The 19,221-nt window shown below is 45.0% G+C and overlaps 1 protein-coding gene across 4 annotated transcripts; it reads right to left on the reverse strand.

Moving 5' to 3' along the window:
• Positions 1-156: 156 nt before the first annotated feature.
• Positions 157-18,763, reverse strand: LOC133408430 (serine/threonine-protein kinase 4-like). 4 transcript variants are annotated; one of them, XM_061687352.1, is made up of 12 exons: positions 18,379-18,762; positions 16,483-16,563; positions 16,230-16,358; positions 15,235-15,349; positions 12,470-12,634; positions 12,227-12,394; positions 10,815-10,952; positions 10,005-10,142; positions 9,763-9,940; positions 3,963-4,093; positions 2,679-2,933; positions 157-1,794 (listed from the first exon to the last, which is right to left on the reverse strand). In XM_061687352.1, exons 1-12 carry the CDS (start codon positions 18,420-18,422, stop codon positions 1,606-1,608), a joined length of 1,731 nt encoding a protein of 576 aa, XP_061543336.1. In that variant the 5' UTR covers positions 18,423-18,762; the 3' UTR covers positions 157-1,605. The 4 variants fall into 4 exon arrangements, with proteins under 4 accessions (XP_061543336.1, XP_061543338.1, XP_061543339.1 ...); XM_061687355.1 differs by having other exon boundaries at positions 1,704-1,794; positions 2,679-2,866; positions 18,379-18,761; XM_061687354.1 differs by having other exon boundaries at positions 1,701-2,866; positions 18,379-18,761.
• Positions 18,764-19,221: the final 458 nt, after the last annotated feature.

Here is a 19,221-nt window from a genome sequence, read left to right on the forward strand (position 1 = left end):
CGAAACAGTTTTTTGTTTTTGTTGTTGTTTAAATTTCGTGTTGTAAATTGCTGCAAATGTGGCAGCTGCGCTTCGAAGGCGGCGGCCGGATGACGGCGAATGTCGCCGCCACCTCATCTGCGTGATACCAAAGAAGCCCAATAAAAAGCAAGCGGAGCACTTTTTTGTCTTTATTGTGTTGACAACTTAAATACAGCAAACATCAGACAGACAGCATCTGGACAAGTTCAAATAAAAATGAAAAGACCCGTAAGCACTCGAAACAAAGCGTTCATCAATGGGAATGGAAAAAGATCAAAAGGAATATTTGGCGGCTTCGTTTCGGTGTACGTTCTCCATCACGCGGGTCGCCGTGGCAACCGGCCAAAGTTGCATTTTCCAAAGTGTCCTCACATTGTAGTCGAAGACGTTTCCGATGTCGTTCGAAAGGTTTCCGCTCGCTCGCTCGGTGCATCGCTTGCTTATTTACTTCATTACGTGCTCGCTTTGGCAATTCATTGCGCGAGTAGTTCATTAGTCACTTGATTGGTTGCTTATTTAGCCAATTGAGTAGTTGTTTACTCAACTGGTTGTTTGTGAGTTGAATAGCCAATCGATTGGTCGGTTAATTGAGTGAAACAGTTGACTGACGCGCTAACCAGTGTAGCAGCCAGCCAATCTATGAATCAAATTGGTTGGTTAATTCATTAGCCAATTAGCCTACCAATAAACCTACCTTGCAAACAGCCAACCAATCAATAGGTTAACGAAGCAACCAATTGAGTAAGTAACCCTAACCCAACAACCGGCCAATCAACAGATCAACCATTCAGTCAACCAACCAAGCAAGCAATCAACTGATCAAAAACCAACCCATTAATCAATTGACTCATCAAAGAGCCAACCAACTAGTTGATTAATCCTTGCCGACCGACAGATTTGATCAATATACTCGCTGACTGGTTGGTTAGTTCATTAGTCAATTACTATACTCCTACTCCTACTACTACTACTACTACTAATAATAATAATAATAATAAGCCAACCAATGAACCAACCAACTGTCTAATCGACCAACCAATCAACTAAATAACCCACCAGGCCTAACCAAAAACGGACTAATCAGTCAAGCACTAGTCAACCGATGAGCCAGCAAGCTTTGTCTCTCTCTCTCTCGCACGACGGCTAAAGGTGGTGAAATCGGTGGGAGTTCGCCACACCTCCCTAACCCAAGCGAGGACATCTTTGCCATTCACGCAGAAACTTCGCAAACATCCAACAAGATTCCAGTTGACAGTTTTTTCTTTTTCCGTCACAAAACAAAATGAGACGGCGATGAGCGCGCGCCTTGTTCGAGTTTCCGTTTGAAGTTTTAAATTTGCAGCTTACGCTAAGACAACAGCTCGTGTAGAAAAAAAAACATTCCGGCATTTTCGCCTCCAGTGCTTTCGACTCACATTATTTCCCTTTTTCCGCCAGAAAAAAAAAAAAAAGTCGACGGCAAACAAACGTGAGAGTGGAACGCTAACAGGAAGTGGCGCGCGCTCTGGCGGCGCATCTCGCAAAACGTGTCCAAACGTCCGTCGAGCTTTTGCTGGCGTTTTGGCCCGGAGGAGCTTCCCGAAGTCACGACGCAAGCGAGTGAACGTCGACGGCAGGAAAAGGAAAGTAGTGCCGTGACGCTACATTCAGGCAACACGGCCGGCGTCGGCCGAGCGCCGCTTCCATTTTCGAGATGGCCGGCGAGCAGATGAGCTCCGACGAGAGGACGCTCAAACGTTGAAAAAGTTTGCGGCCCCGCACGTCACGTGGGCGCTGGGGGAATTCCAATGTGGACACAAAATACATATTATTACTGCAAAATAGGAAATCGTTGCCCCAAAATGCTCATTTGAGGCCACAAAACACTACAGGTGCATCTCAATAAATGGGAATAGTGTGAAGAGTCGATTGGATTATTAATTCCAAAAGTGAAACTCATTATTATGAATTGTTCAGATTCATTCGACACAAGAAAACCCTTTTTGACAAGGCTCATTTCCAGATTCAAATCTCTTGGGCTGTTTCTTAGGTAACTCTCGAATTTCTTGGGGAGCGTCAGACGTGGCTTTCCGCTCGCTGTACGCTACGCATCGTCAAAATCCTAACTAAAACAGTGTACTCCGTGTCGTGACTCTATATCATCACATTTTGAATTCAACAGCAGAAATACATGAAGTTTTCTAATTCCAATGTATTGAGATGCACCTGTATATTATGATCATATAAACTATTATATCACCGCAAAATACGAAGCTGCCGCCACAAATGAGGTATAACGTTCGCACAAAATACCAATTTGTGGCTGCAAAACACAATATTATGGCCACAAAAACAATAATCGGTGGTCACAAAGCAGGTGTAATGTGTGCTTCAGACCCAAATTTTTGCGTAGTCATCCCTGTGAAGAAGTTGGCCGTCTGGGTAAGCAAATGGAGCGCACCTTTGCCCGAGTCTAGCTGCCTGTTTTTCGACAAGGCGCACTCCTTTTGCTTACTCAGCGGTCCAGGAATGATCATCATATCATCAATTTGTGTTTTGTGCATGCGCACATTAGTTACGTCTATGTTGTGTCCACAATTTCATATTTTCCACCCCGCCCATGTCACGTGTGTGTGTGTGTGTGTGTGGCCGAGTAAAAAAAGATATCAAAGTGTCACCCGGTGGAGTCGGCGGGGAGCGCCTCTCTTCACAAGTTGCGCTGTCGTCTCTTCTTGGCCTCGATGGCGTCCAGGATGGGTTTCCTCTTGGCTTGGTAGCGCTGTCGGATTTCCTCCATTTCTTGTTCCATCTGCGGGTCCAGCGCGGCCAGACGCACGCGCAGATCTTCCACCGACCACGAACTGACCTGCAAAAATCGGCATCCATCCTGTTACGTCACCGTCGGACTCAATCGTATCGGCGTCGATTGCTGTCTAGGAAAGTATAAATCACAAAATCAAAGTTCTGCCTGGGTAATCAAACTTATAATGTGTGTCATGTTTCCTCATGTACGAAACACAAGTCGGACAGCCTTTCAAATAAAAAGAGAAAATCGTTCAAATATCGTGCTCAACTTGAACTGTTAACTTGAGTTTGCGCTTCTCCGTTTGGCATCTCAAGACGACAGTCTCGAGATGCCATTTTTTGATGAAGCAAATTGAACCGTTTTTGTTTTTTCAAAAGCTTTACGTTTCGTCTCACAATGGCGTGTCATGTACGCAATGTTAACAAGTGCTGTCAGTGAGAAGTGGAAAGAAAAATGACTTTCAGTTCCCAAAACATTGTTTTCATTTTGTCGTACAGAGTGTCCACAAAAAGCCCCTCCGACGGCGACATCTGTTCGAGCCGCTTTGTCCATATTTGGCCCCCTTTCCTCTGATCGGCTGCCTCCGGTAGGCGGAGCTCTTGGCTAGTGACGTCGATAAGTTCGAGAAATTCCCATGAGCTCATTTCAGGCCTCTCGGCAGAAAAACGTCTGCAACTCAGGAATGCGTGTACCATTTGTTTCCTGAGGCGCCACAGAGACAACATGGCATCCCAAATTCTAGAAAAAGATGGTTTGGGAACATACGGCAGCTTTAAAGTTGCTTCTGTTAAATAAAGTCAAAATTGTTGCGCTTCTTCTGTGCGATTCTATGCCCCAAAATATTAGCCTCTGCTTGTGACAGCTGCAGATCAACAAATGTGGGGATTGAACAAAAAAATAACCGACGCGTTGATTATGCGTTGTTCGTTTTGATTTTGCTGCTTTCTTTCTGTTTAAGTCCATCCTCTAAGCTGTTGTCATTTTGGTGGCATATTTGGATTTATTGCCTTTCTAAACCTAACTGAATTCTTCATTTGTGTGTATTTTTGAGGCCGAGTGTTTGTGCGCCTGCCCGGCAATGTTGAAAAGATGACATTTTGAATATTTCATAGGCGCGCTAGAGCTCCCCCGAGAACAAAGCCGGCGCTCCACTCACCAGCTCCAGATCTCCTTCAGCCAGCACTTTGCGCTCCTCTCCTCCTCCATTTTGACTGCCGGCCTCCTTCTCCTTCTGCTCGAAGTATTCCAGGAACGACGGTTTGGATGGCGGCGAGCTCTCGTCCGTCCCTGACAACCACGCACACGCGGGCAAAATAAGAAATCCTCATCGTTTTGTTTCCCTTGAAAAAAAGGGACTTATCTCCTAATATGCATTTCTGAAAAATGAAAAAAAATTGGTTTTGTCTAGCAAAAAACCCCCAAAACTTTAATTTTGTAAGATTCCTCTTTTTACCCTAAAAACAAACAACTTCTTTCCTGTAAATAGTCTCATTCTAACCGAATATATGGTTCATTTTCATATAATTCAAATCGTAACGGTAAACAGAGGTAAAATTCCAATTTTGTTTATCAGAATCAGAATCAGAATAATCTAATAACTACTTTATTTTGTGTTGGACAAATTGTGGAATTTTTATATCCAGACTTTTTCCTGAAAAAAAAAAAAAAGTTCAATCTAGTAATTTTGACTTTTTTTCTGTAAAAAACTATTTTTAAGTCATTTAATATAGTTGTTATTTTATTTTATGACTTTCCCCCTGGAAAAATAAAATACTCTAGTAATTATGACTTTTTTTCTGGTCTGGAATTTTTTGATATAAATACTGACTTTAATCGAGTAATTAACTTTTTTTTTTTTTTTTTTTTTTTACTTGATTCAAGTAATTATGACTTTCCCCCCCCCCATGAAGAAAAAGTAGTATAGTGTAATTTAATAATGTTTGATATTGCGCGATGCTTTACTGTGAAAGACAAGCTCATTTAAACACAGTTGAGTGCACTTGTAATATATAAAATTAACAAATTAACAAATTTTTGTTAATTTGTTGCATTAACAAAATAGACATCAATTATATATGATATCAACGTGTGAGCGCATTGCTGCTGGAGGCTCTCATGAACAATAAAGGTGTCGACTTTTGCGGTCATCAAACGAACGTTTAGGGTTACAACGACCGGATCGAATCCGCGTCCGAATCCAGAAATACTCGGTCGCTATCGGCGCAGAGGTCGGGTTACCCGCAATCGCAACTCGTCGGGCCGTCCAGGCAGACTTACGGAAAGGATCAAAATGGAACACCTCGACTCCATTTTGAATGACTACTTTCATAATCGCCTTTGACATCGAAACATGATCCTATTGACATTGACGCGAAAAGCTTGAAATGTTCGATTTGCACAGCACGTGACGCAAATAACTGCAAGTGCGCGTGACAGGGCCGTTTACACAGCGAACTAGTTGTCCGTATGCTGCCGCCACCATCACACTTGTTTGTGTGTTATGTTATGTTTATTTTGACGGCAGGCTGTTTCGGTTGTGCAGTGAGGAACTTCTGCATATCCGTCATGTTTACTGTTCCAGCAGCCCGTTTGGGCCGCATACTACTCGTAGCTGTGTCGAGTACGCCAACGAACTAAGATGCTCTGGTTTGTATTGGTCCGCCAGCCAATATTTTCTCCCCATGTTTCCAGTAAGCAAACAAACAAACAAACAAGCTTCCACTACATGACTTGAAGACAAGCAAACAGCGGACGCCCCCAAATGTCAACTTATTGATGAATGACTAACGGCCAGCGGGGAGCAGTACATATTCCCCTTTTCAAGCATTCCTGTGCCATATGGAGTGAAATCAATCCGTCTCGTTTGTTGTGAAGGGAATCGCGCGTGCGCGGTTGGAAAGATAAAAGCTTCTCTCCTGCAGCCTGAGCGTTTGGTTACGTCTTTGATCCAATCTATTTTTAAGCTCTTTATTTTTGTCTTTGTCGATAGCACGTGACGACGTTCAGCTTTTTTCCCCCAGAAGACTTTGTGCCTTCCCGTTGGAAGACTCGTCTTTGTGTCTGGAAGGACAACACAAAGTGCAGCATGAGAAGCCGTTCACCAAAAATGCAAATGTGTTCACTTTCAGGGTGTCTGGCACTTCAAGAAGCCAAGATTGACTTCCAAAAAATATATGCAACTTTCGCGTTTACATGTGCACCTTTATCTCTTAAAACTCAACTAAAAATAACTTATTCTGGATTTGATGACTTTCATTTTCTACATAGTCTGACTTTTTTCGGGAAAAAAACAAAATTCATTCATAAATTCAAATCTTGCTCGCAGTTGTAAAACTGCAAACTCCCCATTTCAATTTTGCAATATTTTGCGAGTTCACTTTGTCATTTTCGCCAGCAGGCTGCATGGACAACAAACTAGACGGCCTCGAACTTCATTCGAAGTTCGAGGCGAACCGTGGAACGAAGTTCGAATGAACTTCGTTCCACGGTCACATTTTACACGAGCAACGTGACATTTTCTTCAAAACATGGAACGAGCACTCCATCTAAAAATAATCCATAACAAAGTAAATTCAGGAAAAAAAAACCAATCAACGACTAAAGTGCTTGAGCGATTGTACTGCCCACACAAATGTGCGCTGGAACTTGTGAGCTCGTCGGAACACGCTTCCTCCGAGTAGCAGATGAAACGAAAGCGTCCAGGAGATATGTTGAGAAACAATCAAGTTCGAACGTCGAAAGCGGTTTGTTTTGTTTTTTAACCCAGATTTTCTATCGGCGACATAAAACATTACATTTATGGGGAACAATATATAAAATGCTCCCCACAAAGGCCAAAGAAAAACCACCTTTTCATCGGCTTTTGAAAATGCTCGCTGCGCCGTGCTCGGGTCGAAGTGGCCGTTCCAACCAGACTCAACCTTTGCACGGTCCAGGCGGCCTTTTTGGGCAAAGCTTATCACTTCGCTCATTCGACTGATTAGGGAGTGAGGAATGAGCGAATGATTGCGAACGCAGTTGACATTTGAAGGAACTCTCCAGGTCCACAAGCTGAAGTGGCCGATCAGAGGAGACACAATCATCGTCCGCTTCCGCATTACACCTTCGGTTGAATGTTTTTCTGCATTCATTTGTCGGCCATGTCACGCAAGCTGTCCGAGCGCCAACGACCGACCGTCGGCTTTGCTTCCCGGCGCGCCGTTCTGTTGCATTTGTGCCGAATCACTTGGAAATGAAAAGCCTTTCGATTATTCACAACAGCATCCGGGAGCATCCGTAGCTCATCTAATAGCGCCTCGTTGTCATTTGCACGCCGCAAACACGCGCGCGCACACAGGAGTAATGTCATTACAATGACTAAATGTTGTTTGGTAATGCACTTTGAGGAGCTCGATACTAACCGTATCGTGTGTGCGTGTGTGTGTGTGTGTGTGTGCGCGTGAGAGCATGTCAGAGACATTCCAAAAAGTATTCAGACCCAGTGCAGTGGGGAAGGCTGAAGGCTTGTGCTCTGCATGAGACAGATCCTGAACTTAAAAGGATGCACATTTCTTTTCATAAAATACACTGTACAAACTATAATTGTTGATTTCTGAGGCGTTTTAAGCGAACCATGTCACAGACAAGTTATCATCATGACACATGGGAACTCTTTAGAATGGTGGGAGAAAAAAACTAAAACTTTTGAATCATGTCAACATTCCTCATGGAAGCTTCTGGAACAACACGGTTTAGTCATCCGGCGTTTAGAGGTGCGACTGTCGATGAGCTTATAGTGCCCTCTGGTGGCTGCTAAGCTAACACGCGAGGCCACGTGCTCAATGTTGACTTCTATGCAGGCAGGCCTGTCAACTGCACGTGCCACAACTACAGTCATCGATTATCAAACTATTTGGAGAATCGATTCTGTCATCGTCCATAAACGCAGACGAATTATCTTTTGTGTTTTTTCATAATAGGACATTTGCAAACTTCTGCTTTCACTTTGGAAAACAATCATCAACATTTTTTGCCAATTTTCTGATGGAAGTTGCAGACCAAACCAGGAACTGAATCCTCATCACTTGATGTTTGTGCATTTTCTGCACTGTCAATTTGAAATATTGTCCTGATTTTTTAATAAAGGGATTGAATAAAAAAAAGTTTTTCAATGTTCAGGTTATTCACACTAATGCTGCAAATAAGATTAACCCCCCCCTCCCATAAATGATTATATGATTAAGTTCCTAGTTTGGTCTGCAGCATGTCATAAATTAGGGGGAAAAATGTTGATCATTGTTTTCCCAAGCAGATGTTTGCAAATGTCTTCTTTTGATTCAAGATAATCAGTCCGCTTTCATGGAGGATGACAGAAACGGGAGAATATTCACCATCGAGAGGCTGAAATCAGAGGAGTTGCACAACTTACATTTAAACAAGGTCTCTAAACAATGAATTGATTATCAAAATAGTTCATTTGATAATCAATTAACATTTACACAACCAACATTGTCCCAGATGATCGCACTACTCGTCACTTGAAACCGCATACACTCCTTGAAGTCTCAGCGCCCTTTGCAAAATGGTCATTGCACCGGACGATTGCAATATTAGTCGTTCGAACTGCTCTAAGTGCTAGAGGACTCTGCATCTTTTTGCACAATTGTTTTTTGTCAATGTCTTTATGTCCCCAAAGTGTTCTGTAAATTGACTGTTTGTTGTACTAGAGCGGCTCCAACTACCGGAGACAAATTCCTTGTGTGTTTTGGACATACTTGGCAAATAAAGATGATTCTGATTCTGATTCTGATTAATTGCTGCACCTCTAGCTGCATTTATTGAATACTTTTAGAACCAAGTAATCCACCAATTATGCCATAGAATGTTCCAGTAATGGGATAAAAATATTTTTTTCAGTACCAAATAACAATAGCAACACATCATACAAAATAAAGTGCAGGTGTTATTTTTGTCCACTTGGGGTCGTCGTACTGACGTTCTTGATGATAGCATCCGTGACTTTTGAGTATGTGTGGCTATAAAAGGCGGGGCCCTGACCTGGTGAGTGACGTGCACGTCGGCGAATGAGAGTGTAGTTGGATTTTGCTGGCTCTGGTTAGCAGCTGCCTGGTAACTGGCTAACCGGGTTAAGGTTGCCTGCCACCGCACTCTTTTCTTGTCATATGCAAAAAACCAACGTGGGAAAAAAATGGTTCTGCTCATTATGTCTGTTTTGTAGTGGAAACTGAAGTTGCTTTTGTGAAACATAGTTGCCTTAGTGCAAAAATGGGTCAGAGACGTCACTAAGTTTTTCCTGACATCTAAGAGTCAGCCAAATTCATATAATCGATGACTTACTCAGCACGACTTCGATTGCATTAATTCTCAGTGTGGTATGTGGGCTTCCTCTCGTGGTTCCTGACATCCATCCATTTTCTGAGCCGCTTCTCCTCACTAGGGTCGCGGGCGTGCTGGAGCCTATCCCAGCTATCATTGGGCAGGAGGCGGGTTACACCCTGAACTGGTTGCCAGCCAATCGCAGGGCATGGTTCCTGACAGCAGCACCTAATTAACTGTTCAAACTGTGCATAATGTCAGAGTGGCTTCAACTTTATTTTAATCCAGTACAGTACATCTGTTAAGTAGAGTCAAGTTGCATTGAACTTTTTAGTACAATACATTTGCATTTAATCTTTCAAAACTGCTTTCAAACATTTAGGTACATTTTGATTGAACTTTTATGTGCAACATATTGGAAGTGAATCGTGCAAGTAGAGCAGAAATCCGTCGTTTATTTTTCTCTATTTAAGCGCAGTGTAAATGTTCAAACTGACTTGCAACAATAGTGAAGCTACGTTAACAATAAAACATCTGCGGTGTAAAAATTGTGAGAAGCGCCGGCGTAGGAGACTCAAAATGTAAAAGCAATGACTCCAAACATGCTCTGACGTCGGCAGAAGACGACGGGGACGACGTACTTTTCATGGTGCCCGCGTCGTCGTCGTCCGAGTTGATGACCATGGTTCCCAGCTGCGAGCGCAAGGTCCCCGCCTCCTCGTCGCCGTCTCGTCGGCCCACGGTGCCGGCGGCCCGCACGGTGGCAGAGTCGCCCGGCGCCGCTCTCACCATGGTCCCCTGGTCCACCTCGTCCTCTTCCTAGACCGCAGAGAAATAAAGTCAAGAGCGAAGCGTCAACCCGATAAACCATACCCAAGCGTACGGAATTGTCGTCGTCATTGTCGTCGTCGTGCTCTGCGTGCGCCGCCGCCGCCTCTCGCCGCTTAGCTTTAATGTCCATGGCGTCGCTGATGAGCGCTCTCAGGATGCTGCTGGGCTTGGCCGCCTTGATGAAAGCGTGCTGGAGAAGAAAATATTTTCTTCAACAAAATACGCTATCTCACAATAGTGCCCCTTCTTTTCTGATTGTATTCTTTTCATATTACAACTTTGTTATCATCTTTTTTTCCCTAAACTGACTAATCTAACCCTATATTACGTAATTGCTCTCTCTCTCTCTCTCTAAACAAAATATGATTTCATTCTCAAAATAGGACAACTTTGCACCATATGACTTCAATCTCACAATATTAGAATGTTATTTTCCTGAAAGAACAACTTTATTCTGGTCAATTACAAATGATTTCCTTGAAGAAATATAACTTTCAATTCATAATATGACAACATTATCGTTGTAAATTCAACATGTTTTCATCAAATAAATATGTCTTTCCTCTTGTAATACTAGCAATGTATTTTCCGAAAAAGAGACAAATGAAGTCTTGTCATCTCTTTGTTCAAGAAAGAACAACTTTCCTCCTGTCATCAGTCTGACTTTTTCTCTCCAAAAATGGCTACGCCCGTTGTACTACGCCATTATTTCTTCAGTTTATGACTGCTTTCCTCTGTGCCAGTACTTTTATCCATACAGCGTATTCCCGTTATTTGTGTTGATATGGAATTGTTTGTCGTCTCTGCCCGAACCAAATATGTCAGTGTGCCCCCTGTTACTTTCCTTTTGGCGTGTGGCTACCTGCAGCAGTTGCGTGGCGGTGGCCCTGTTCTCCGGGTTCTTCACCAGGCATTGGCTCACAAAGTCCCGGAAGTGCGGCGACCACACGTCCGGGTTGCGGAACGTCGGCGGAGGGTTGGTGGGGATCATGAAGATGGCCTGGAAGTGGGCGGAGACCCGCTTCAACAAACATGAACCGCTAGCAACGCATTTATGGAATTGGGAAGCGGGGAAATTCGAGGGCTCACGTCAGCCCTTCGTTCCGTGTCTTTACCTTTCACGCAGAAGCCACGCGGGGAAAAGGCGACAAAAGGCTACTTTCACACCCACCGTCCAATTTGGCAGTACCACGGACGGCACCTGTGCTTCCGTACGCCCTACTTTTCGTACAATTTGGCTTTTTTGTCTCGAATTTTTCTCGTCTAAATTTGTTCCCGGTTTCGGACTTGGTTTCCGTACAAAAAAGAAAAGAGCGACTCGGCCAATCATTTCCCGGAATCATCCGACGCATTTCATAAATTGTGAAAAAAGGGTCCATTGACGGCATATTCCATAATGCAAGCTCTGCCTAACACAAAAGTCACCACCTTCAAAATAAAAGCCCACACTTTTTCGGGCCACGTGGTGGCTTCTTTCCCGGTCGCACTCGATAAACTGGCATAAAATAGTTTGAGTGCAACTGCAAAAATAAGCCACCATAGGGCCAAAGACAGTGTGGTGAAACTTTTATTTTGACAGCCTGATTTTTTTACGTTATGCCGACCTTGCCCCAACTTGTCAGTTTTGCTGAGCAGACCGTGAGGCTTGTTATTGTTATTGCGTCGCGTTGTTAATGAAAGCTGGCAGTATGGAATACGCCTTGCCATCTGGTCATTACGGCAGAAAGTTCCGAGTGCCGGGCATTGGATAAAGAAGGCGAGAAATACGCTGGAATTCAAGAAAGAACTCGGAAACGGCTCCCCTGCTGGCTGTATACACCATCACCGGTGATGTGAAATGTTAAGTCACTTATATTTGTTTCACACTCTTTCTGTGCATAGGGCTCAAGTTACTCTCGAATAAATGTATTTTGGTGGTTTGTTTGTTTGTTTTGATTTTGGGTGTCTGGGACGGACGAATTAGAGTTGCATTCTTCTTCATAGGAAATATGGCTTTTGATTTCGTACGATTCGGTTTAGGCTAGACCTTTTTTGCAAAAGATTCATCATGAAAACCAAGGTTCCACTGTAAATTGAACAATGGTCGAACAAACTATTTTGCCTTGACTACCGATTTCAAAACTAGTTACCTGTCAATTATAATATGACAACGCGAATATGATTTCATTAACAGCCCTCTACGGGAAACGGTAACTACAATGTGGCCCGCGAGCGAAAGGAGTTTGACACGCCCGGCGGATTCGCTTGAGGCGTGCTAGTTTTTGGCCGCCTCACCCTCATGGGGTGGATGTCGGCATAGGGCGGCTTCCCCTCGCCCATCTCGACGGCGGTGATGCCCAGCGACCAGATGTCCGCAACGCAGTTGTAGCCGATCTCCTGGATCACCTCGGGCGCCATCCAGAAGGGCGTCCCGATCACCGTGTTCCTCTTGGCCATGGTGTCCTGCCACGAGCGAGAGGAGCGATTGAGGCCGGCGGGCGCACGGCGGAGGGAAGACGGATGGGGCGGCGGACCCACCGTCAGCTGACCGGCGACGCCGAAGTCGGCCAGCTTGGCCTGACCCTCCGTGTTGAGCAGGATGTTGCCCGCCTTGATGTCCCGGTGGATTTTCCTCATGAAGTGAAGATACTCCAGACCCTTCAGCGTCGACTGAAGGATGCTGGCTATCTCCTCCTCAGTCAGCTGAAAAAAAGTTTGAAATCAAGCACTTTTATCATCACACTTTCATGGGTAGGAAGTGACTGTGCAATAGTCAATACATTGGCGAGAACACATTGTGACATCTGCAACATTTTTTCATCAGTTGAATCCAAGTGTTGTCCAACTACAGCAGCGCCTTGAGATACAAGTTGAACTCATTCCATCACCACGTTTGGAACTCAAAATATTCTTCTTTTTCTCAGATCACTGAAATGAAGGGAAATGGCAGTAAGCCGTGTAATTGTGATTTTAATGGGAAAAATAGCACTTCCCAGAATGGTAATAAAAAAAAAAAGTGTGTGTCGCGGACGGCGTTTCCTCATCAAAATAGATTTGTCAAACGGGGGTGCCAACGTAGTTTCCTGATGGGGGGCCTTTGCAGGCGCCGTGTTGCGCCGCAAAGAATATAATAAATGTTCCTCCATGGAAAAAAAAAATACAAAAAGATACTATTTGTTAACCCGTCTATGGCCCCCATTATTTCCCATTATGTGTTAGGATTAAGCTAGCAGAGGCTATGAAGATGTTGTAGACGTAATATTTCTCTTTGTTTGATAAAAAGTGGAAGTGACATTTAAGAGCTTGGGCTCACGTCAAAAGATGGCGCCTACCCGTGTGGACGCCTCGGTTACGCGCTCTCTAGTATTGTTTATGTTTTTGCGTTCGTCTTTTGGAGACATTACGCGACTCACTTACACAAGGGGAGACTTGCTAACCAACAAGGAGGCTACCCCGGACTTTCTTTCACCAACTTTCGCAAATCCGCTCAGTTTTTTCCCCCCGGGTTACTCACCGGAGCGGCGACCGCGGTCTTTGGCGCATGGTGACGGAGGCGACGCCACAGAGGGAAGCGAGCCGGCATCCAAGTGAAGCTCCGCAAGAGAGGATACAGATTGGCGTTTCCGTCGATCCACCTCGCGAATCTACGCTCCCTACCCAACAAAATGGACGAGCTTCATCTTCTGATAAAGACCAATAAGGACGTTCCGCCGCCATGTGCTTTACGGAGACTTGGCTTTGTGAGGCTGTCCCCGATGGAGCCGTGAGGCTGGGGGAGACCACCTCATCCACACGCAGCATCAGCACTGGGGCACCACAAGGTTGTGTCGTCTCTCCGCTGCTCTTCTCTCTCGACACGAACGGCCGCACCTCGCCGCGCCCGGCTGTCAAACTCCTGAAGTTTGCAGACGACACCGCTGTCATCGGCCTCGTCAAAAGACGGTGACGAGTCTGCGTATCGACAGGAAGCGGAGCGGCCGGAGCCGCGGTGCGGCCGACGCGACCTGGAGTCGAACACGCTCGAGACTCTAGAGATGATCGTGGACTTCGGGAGGCGTCCTTCGCCACGGCTGCCGCTCACGCTGTTCAGCCGCCTCGTGCCAACCGTCGAGACCATCGAGTTCCTGGGAATTACAGTCTCCCAGGACCCGAAGCGGGCGATCAACATCAACTCCGTCCTCAAAAAGGCCCAGCGGAGGATGTACTTCCTGCGGCTTCTGAGGAAGCACGGCCTGCCGCCGGAGCCGCTGAGACGGTTCTACACAGCGGTCATCGAATCGGGCCTGTGTTCTTCCATCACAGTCTGGTTTGGTGCCGCTACAAAAAAGGACAAACTCCGACTGCGACGGACAATCAAAACTGCTGAAACCCGCTCCTCCGGCTCCTTCCCTCAGGTCGGCGCTACCGATCAATGCAAACTAGAACTCGCAGACATTCCAACAGCTTCTTCCCTCTTGCGGTCAACTTCCTAAACACCTAACCTACAATTCCATTGCAACGTGCTGGCAATTTTTTGACTTGAGTTCGTTGTCACATTTCTGTGGGGCCAATTATGTATTACGCGTGCACTCCCTGTCGTAGTCTCTTCACGCTGCACTATTTGCATATCTGTTGTTGACCGATACTGGCCACTCATGCCAGAGTCGCATCTGCCCCACTTGCACACTGACTGAGGAGTATCTGCGACATTTGCACAATCATAATTGTCCCAGATGATCGCGCTACTCGTCACTTTAAACTGCATACACCCGTTGAAGTCTCTGCGCCATTTGCACAATGGTCATCACACCGGACTATTGCGAGATTAGTCATTCAAACTGCTCTAAGTGCTAGAGGACCCTGCATCTTTTTGCACAATTGTCCCCAAAAAAACGGCATTACCAGATAACTCGCAACCCTTTACTGCTCAGTGACTGTTTTTCTTTTTTTTGTCAATGTCATTCTGTCTCCAAACTGTTCTCTGTTGTCGTACTCGAGTGGCTCCAACTACCGGAGACAAATTCCTTGTGTGTTTTTTGGACATACTTGACAAAATAAAGATGATTCTGATTCTGAAAGCGACTTTTTAAATAATTGTTCACTAATTCAACCTGCCAAAGAGTTGCTGCTGCTTGGAGCCTAAAAAGAGTCAACTTCGATATCAATGTCATTTTGAAGAACAATTCATCACATGCTGCTTCACCAAGGCATCAATAACTGATCACATGTAGCAGCCTGCTCTGGTTGTTTTCCTTTTGACAACGCGATCAATATTTCATCCTACCCTTCGTGAATGTGTGCGTGCGCGTGTGGTTGTATCTCACCGTCTTGCTGCGGATGCGTATGATGTCGGACACGGACCCCGCGCCGCAGTATTCCATGACAATCCACAGGTCGCTGTTCTTGAAGTAGCTGCCGTAGTAACGCACCACATGTGGACTGAACACGCGCAGTTGCCAACAGAAAAAGATTGTTATTATGCTGTTATGAATACTAATGATTGTTATGCATGCAGTTACGAACATAGTCATTAATGCATAGTTGTGGTTATGAACACAAATGATTGTAACAAGCAAGTGTGAATATAAATGGTTGTTATGAATGTGACTCATAGTTATGCATGCAGTTATAAACATGCAGTGAATGATTGTTCTGCATGTACATCTCAGCAAATTGCAAAAGTGTCAAAAGCTTCATTACTTCAGTTCAATTCAAAAAGTAGTAAACTATTATAGTGACGCAAGACACACGAGTGAAATATTAAAAATTCACTGATTTTTTTTTAGAGCAAATGTAACCCAAAATTCATCATCTCTACAAATAAAAATATTACATAAGAAACTATTTTTTTTAAAAACTATGAAAATGAGTTTTAATGTAGACATTAGGCAGGAATTTTTCCCTCTGAAAAGTATTTTCCACTGTTTCATGAATCTATATAACGTATGAGGGCTGAAATAAATGGACCTTTCTAGATTATTCTCACTGATTGAGATGTACCTGTAGTTATGAACATTAATGATTGTTTAAAAAAAATGACTTATGCATGTAATGATGAACAAAATGGTTTGTTATGCAGGTCGTTATAAACGTATGTAATTGTGAGCCTCGTTAGTTACGATCAAAAGTAGTAATGAACATTAAGTATTTTTATGCAAATAGTTATGAACACAAAAGACTTGCATGCATGTAGATACAAACATACAAACTGCAGGGACTGTTCAAGCACAAAAGGTATACAGATCCACCATTCTGCAAGGCCATGCAGCTCAACAGGACAAATCAAAAAACAAAACGAAGCTGCTGATTGTTTTGCCACCTGTTGCACTGCTGCATGATGGAGATCTCCTTGATGATCTCCTGCAGGTCCGACTCGACGGGAACCTGCTTGATGGCCACGATCTCGCCCGTCTCTCGGTAGTGAGCCTTGAACACGCAGCCGTACGACCTAGGCGCGTGCATGCACGTCACGCAGGAAGTGAGCTTGTGAAACAGGAAGTGGGGCGCGCGCGAGCGGGCGATCTAGCTAACGGCGCACGCGGCGGCTTGCGTGATGACAGACGCCGACTCACCCTTCACCCAACTTCTCCAGCACGTCGAACACTTCCTCGGGCTGCTTGGTCAGGCTGTCCTCGCTCAGCTTCTTCATATGCCTGACACACACGCACGACTCCGTTTACTCATGTCAAATTAATTTTATCCACTGAAATTGGAAAAATACCAATATTTTGTGTTATGTGTTTTTCATACATTACCCAACATTCGTTGACACTCTTTTGTGCCTTTAAAGAACCCCTTCCATTTTATTTCTATAATCTTTGATGGCCTTTTATTGGGTTTGCAAGACAATTTGGGTTGGAAATGCCCAAAATGTCCCTGTTGTTGCTCTTTTCTGCCTAGTATTTAAGAAGAAGCTTGGGGCGACCAGACGCTCGTAGAAACGTCGCGTCCTTCGATGCAAGCGGGCAAGTGGGCTCGCGGACCAGCGGCAGACCGTCGCCGGCGCCGTCCAACACCCCACAGCCTCGCTCCACGCGCCACGCGTAGATCCACACAACAGAGACGCTTAGACGCTGAGCTAACGAGCTCGCTCGACCGCGGTGACAACGTTGAACACGTCGGCGCCTCGCTCGGAGTTGTTGCGCGCGTGGTCTCCGCACATAACGCATATACGGGAAAGCTAACTGTTTGCTAACCCTAACCGTAGCGGCCGGCATCCGTTATTCAGCCCGTAGCTGACTCCAGCGAACGCATTTGATTGACAGATGGAGTGCCTCCATCGAACACGCCCACACAGTCCTGCAGCTGGAGGGCGGGCCTCCGTTATCATGATTTCAGAGCCTTATTTTACAGAGATGGTCATTTTTGGACACTCTTCTCTGCGGTGTGACAATTTTTTGGGGCCTCTTTGGTTCAACCTCAAGTATTGTTGTAAAACACGCCAAATGTATACTTGAACGGCTGCATTTTTATAGCTCGGCAGCAACTGAGCTTAAAGCCCGAAAATGCCATGCGGTCGTTCAGCTGAGTTGAGTGGGCGTGTACACTTTGCTTGTACACTCACTATACAGCAAGTGAGCACACCTTAGCATGAGCGCCGCCCACCTTGGAATGCGGAGACCAAAATAGACTGGAGACAAACCGACTAAAAACAAAACTAGGGCAGCTTTTATTCCACTTTAAGTAGCAGCAGACGCGCGTGTGCTTGTGCACGTGTCACACACATCAACGCGAACAGGAAGAGTTTGCACGACAACAACGTCATCAATGTGCTGATAAAGCGACAAGACAAACACTTCCTGCTGTCAATCAAACTGTTAGCAAGTCTATCAGACCGACCAATTACTTGGGCCGGGTACTAGCGGTACCTGGTTAACCAATAACGGGAACCTTCAATTGCATTTCTTAGACCTGCCAATAACCTGTTCTTGAAGTGCAGTAGATCAAACACTGACTTGATGTGTGGTAGTATTGCAAAGCAAACAATAACTTCAAATAGTCCACTTGCGTATTACAGTGAACAAGAACTGCAGAATCTGATCGTTTGCGTTGAAGAGAAAACAAAAACTTCTGCTAGTGTATTACACCTACCAATAACCTGAACCTTTTTGTGAGTGCAGTAGAGCGAGCAATAACTTTAACCGGTCAGACAGCATTCGAGAGTGACCAATAACTGCTGAATCAGCTAGTGCGCGCAGCAGCGCCAATAACTCAAACCTGTTAGTGAGCGTAGTAGAGTGAACGATGACATGAACCAGTCAGCCACTGTGATAGAGCGAACAAAAACTGCTGAAGCGGTTAGTGAGTGAATTGGACCGCCCAAAAACCGATGAGCCAACTAGTGTCGCAGACTGACCAATAACTTGCAGCAGTGAGGACTACTTCTGCCATTTGAGCGTCTGCTGCTGATGACGTCACCGTAACTGTTTTTAAAGCGAGATCCTAAGGCGGAGAAGGTCGCCTGTTACCTGCGAGGATGGTTCCGCATCTGAACTTTGTCCTTGTTCTCCATGCTCGACGCTCCGTTCCGCCGCCCAGCGGTCGAAGACGTTCACACGGCCAAAGTGTCCGGCAGCTACCGGGCGCTCGGTGTCTAACAGCTAGCGCGCTAGGTGGCTAACAGTTAGCCCGCAGCCGCTTACAAGCGCTCGTGGAAGAGAAAACAAAATCAAGCTGGCGTCTCGCTCGTCACATTTTCAGGCGAGGCGCCGGGGTTCTTCTCGGAGAAGGGCTCCCCGTCACCGCGTCCATCCCGCTACCGCGTCCGGACAACTTTGGACTTGTTGAGCGAAGTGCCGGGACACTTTGAAGCGGGGAACCAGGAAGAACGAAGAAGAACGAAGAGGAACCGAAGAAGAAAAGCAGCAATCCCAACAAAGGCTGCAGCGACGAACAACGTCGACAGAGGGCGCCACTTGATAGGGGAAAAACTAATATAAATATTGTGCAAGGTCAAATACATACAAAGATGGAAGTCTACTGTTAAAATAAAAAGAAACAGAGAATATTGTAGTTTTAATTTTTATTTTGTTGTCTTTCTTGCGTTACCTGTAAATTGTTTATCCAATTGTTTGACAGTCACGTATTTTGTTATTTTAATTTAATTTGATCGATAACGGTAAAGACACTCCACTGAATTTCATTTAGAAAATCAATTTTACTTGAATAGCAGTCGTTCAAAAGGTAGTATTTGTCTCCAAGAAAAATAGTTCTAAAGTGACATTTTTCACACTTTCCGTGCTAAAATGTCTCTTCCGTTTTGTGTCCAAATGAAGAGGCTAATTCCATATTTGGATATGCATATAGGCTTT

This window comes from Phycodurus eques, chromosome 10, assembly GCF_024500275.1.
Source record: "Phycodurus eques isolate BA_2022a chromosome 10, UOR_Pequ_1.1, whole genome shotgun sequence".
In the NCBI taxonomy this organism is placed as follows: domain Eukaryota; kingdom Metazoa; phylum Chordata; class Actinopteri; order Syngnathiformes; family Syngnathidae; genus Phycodurus; species Phycodurus eques.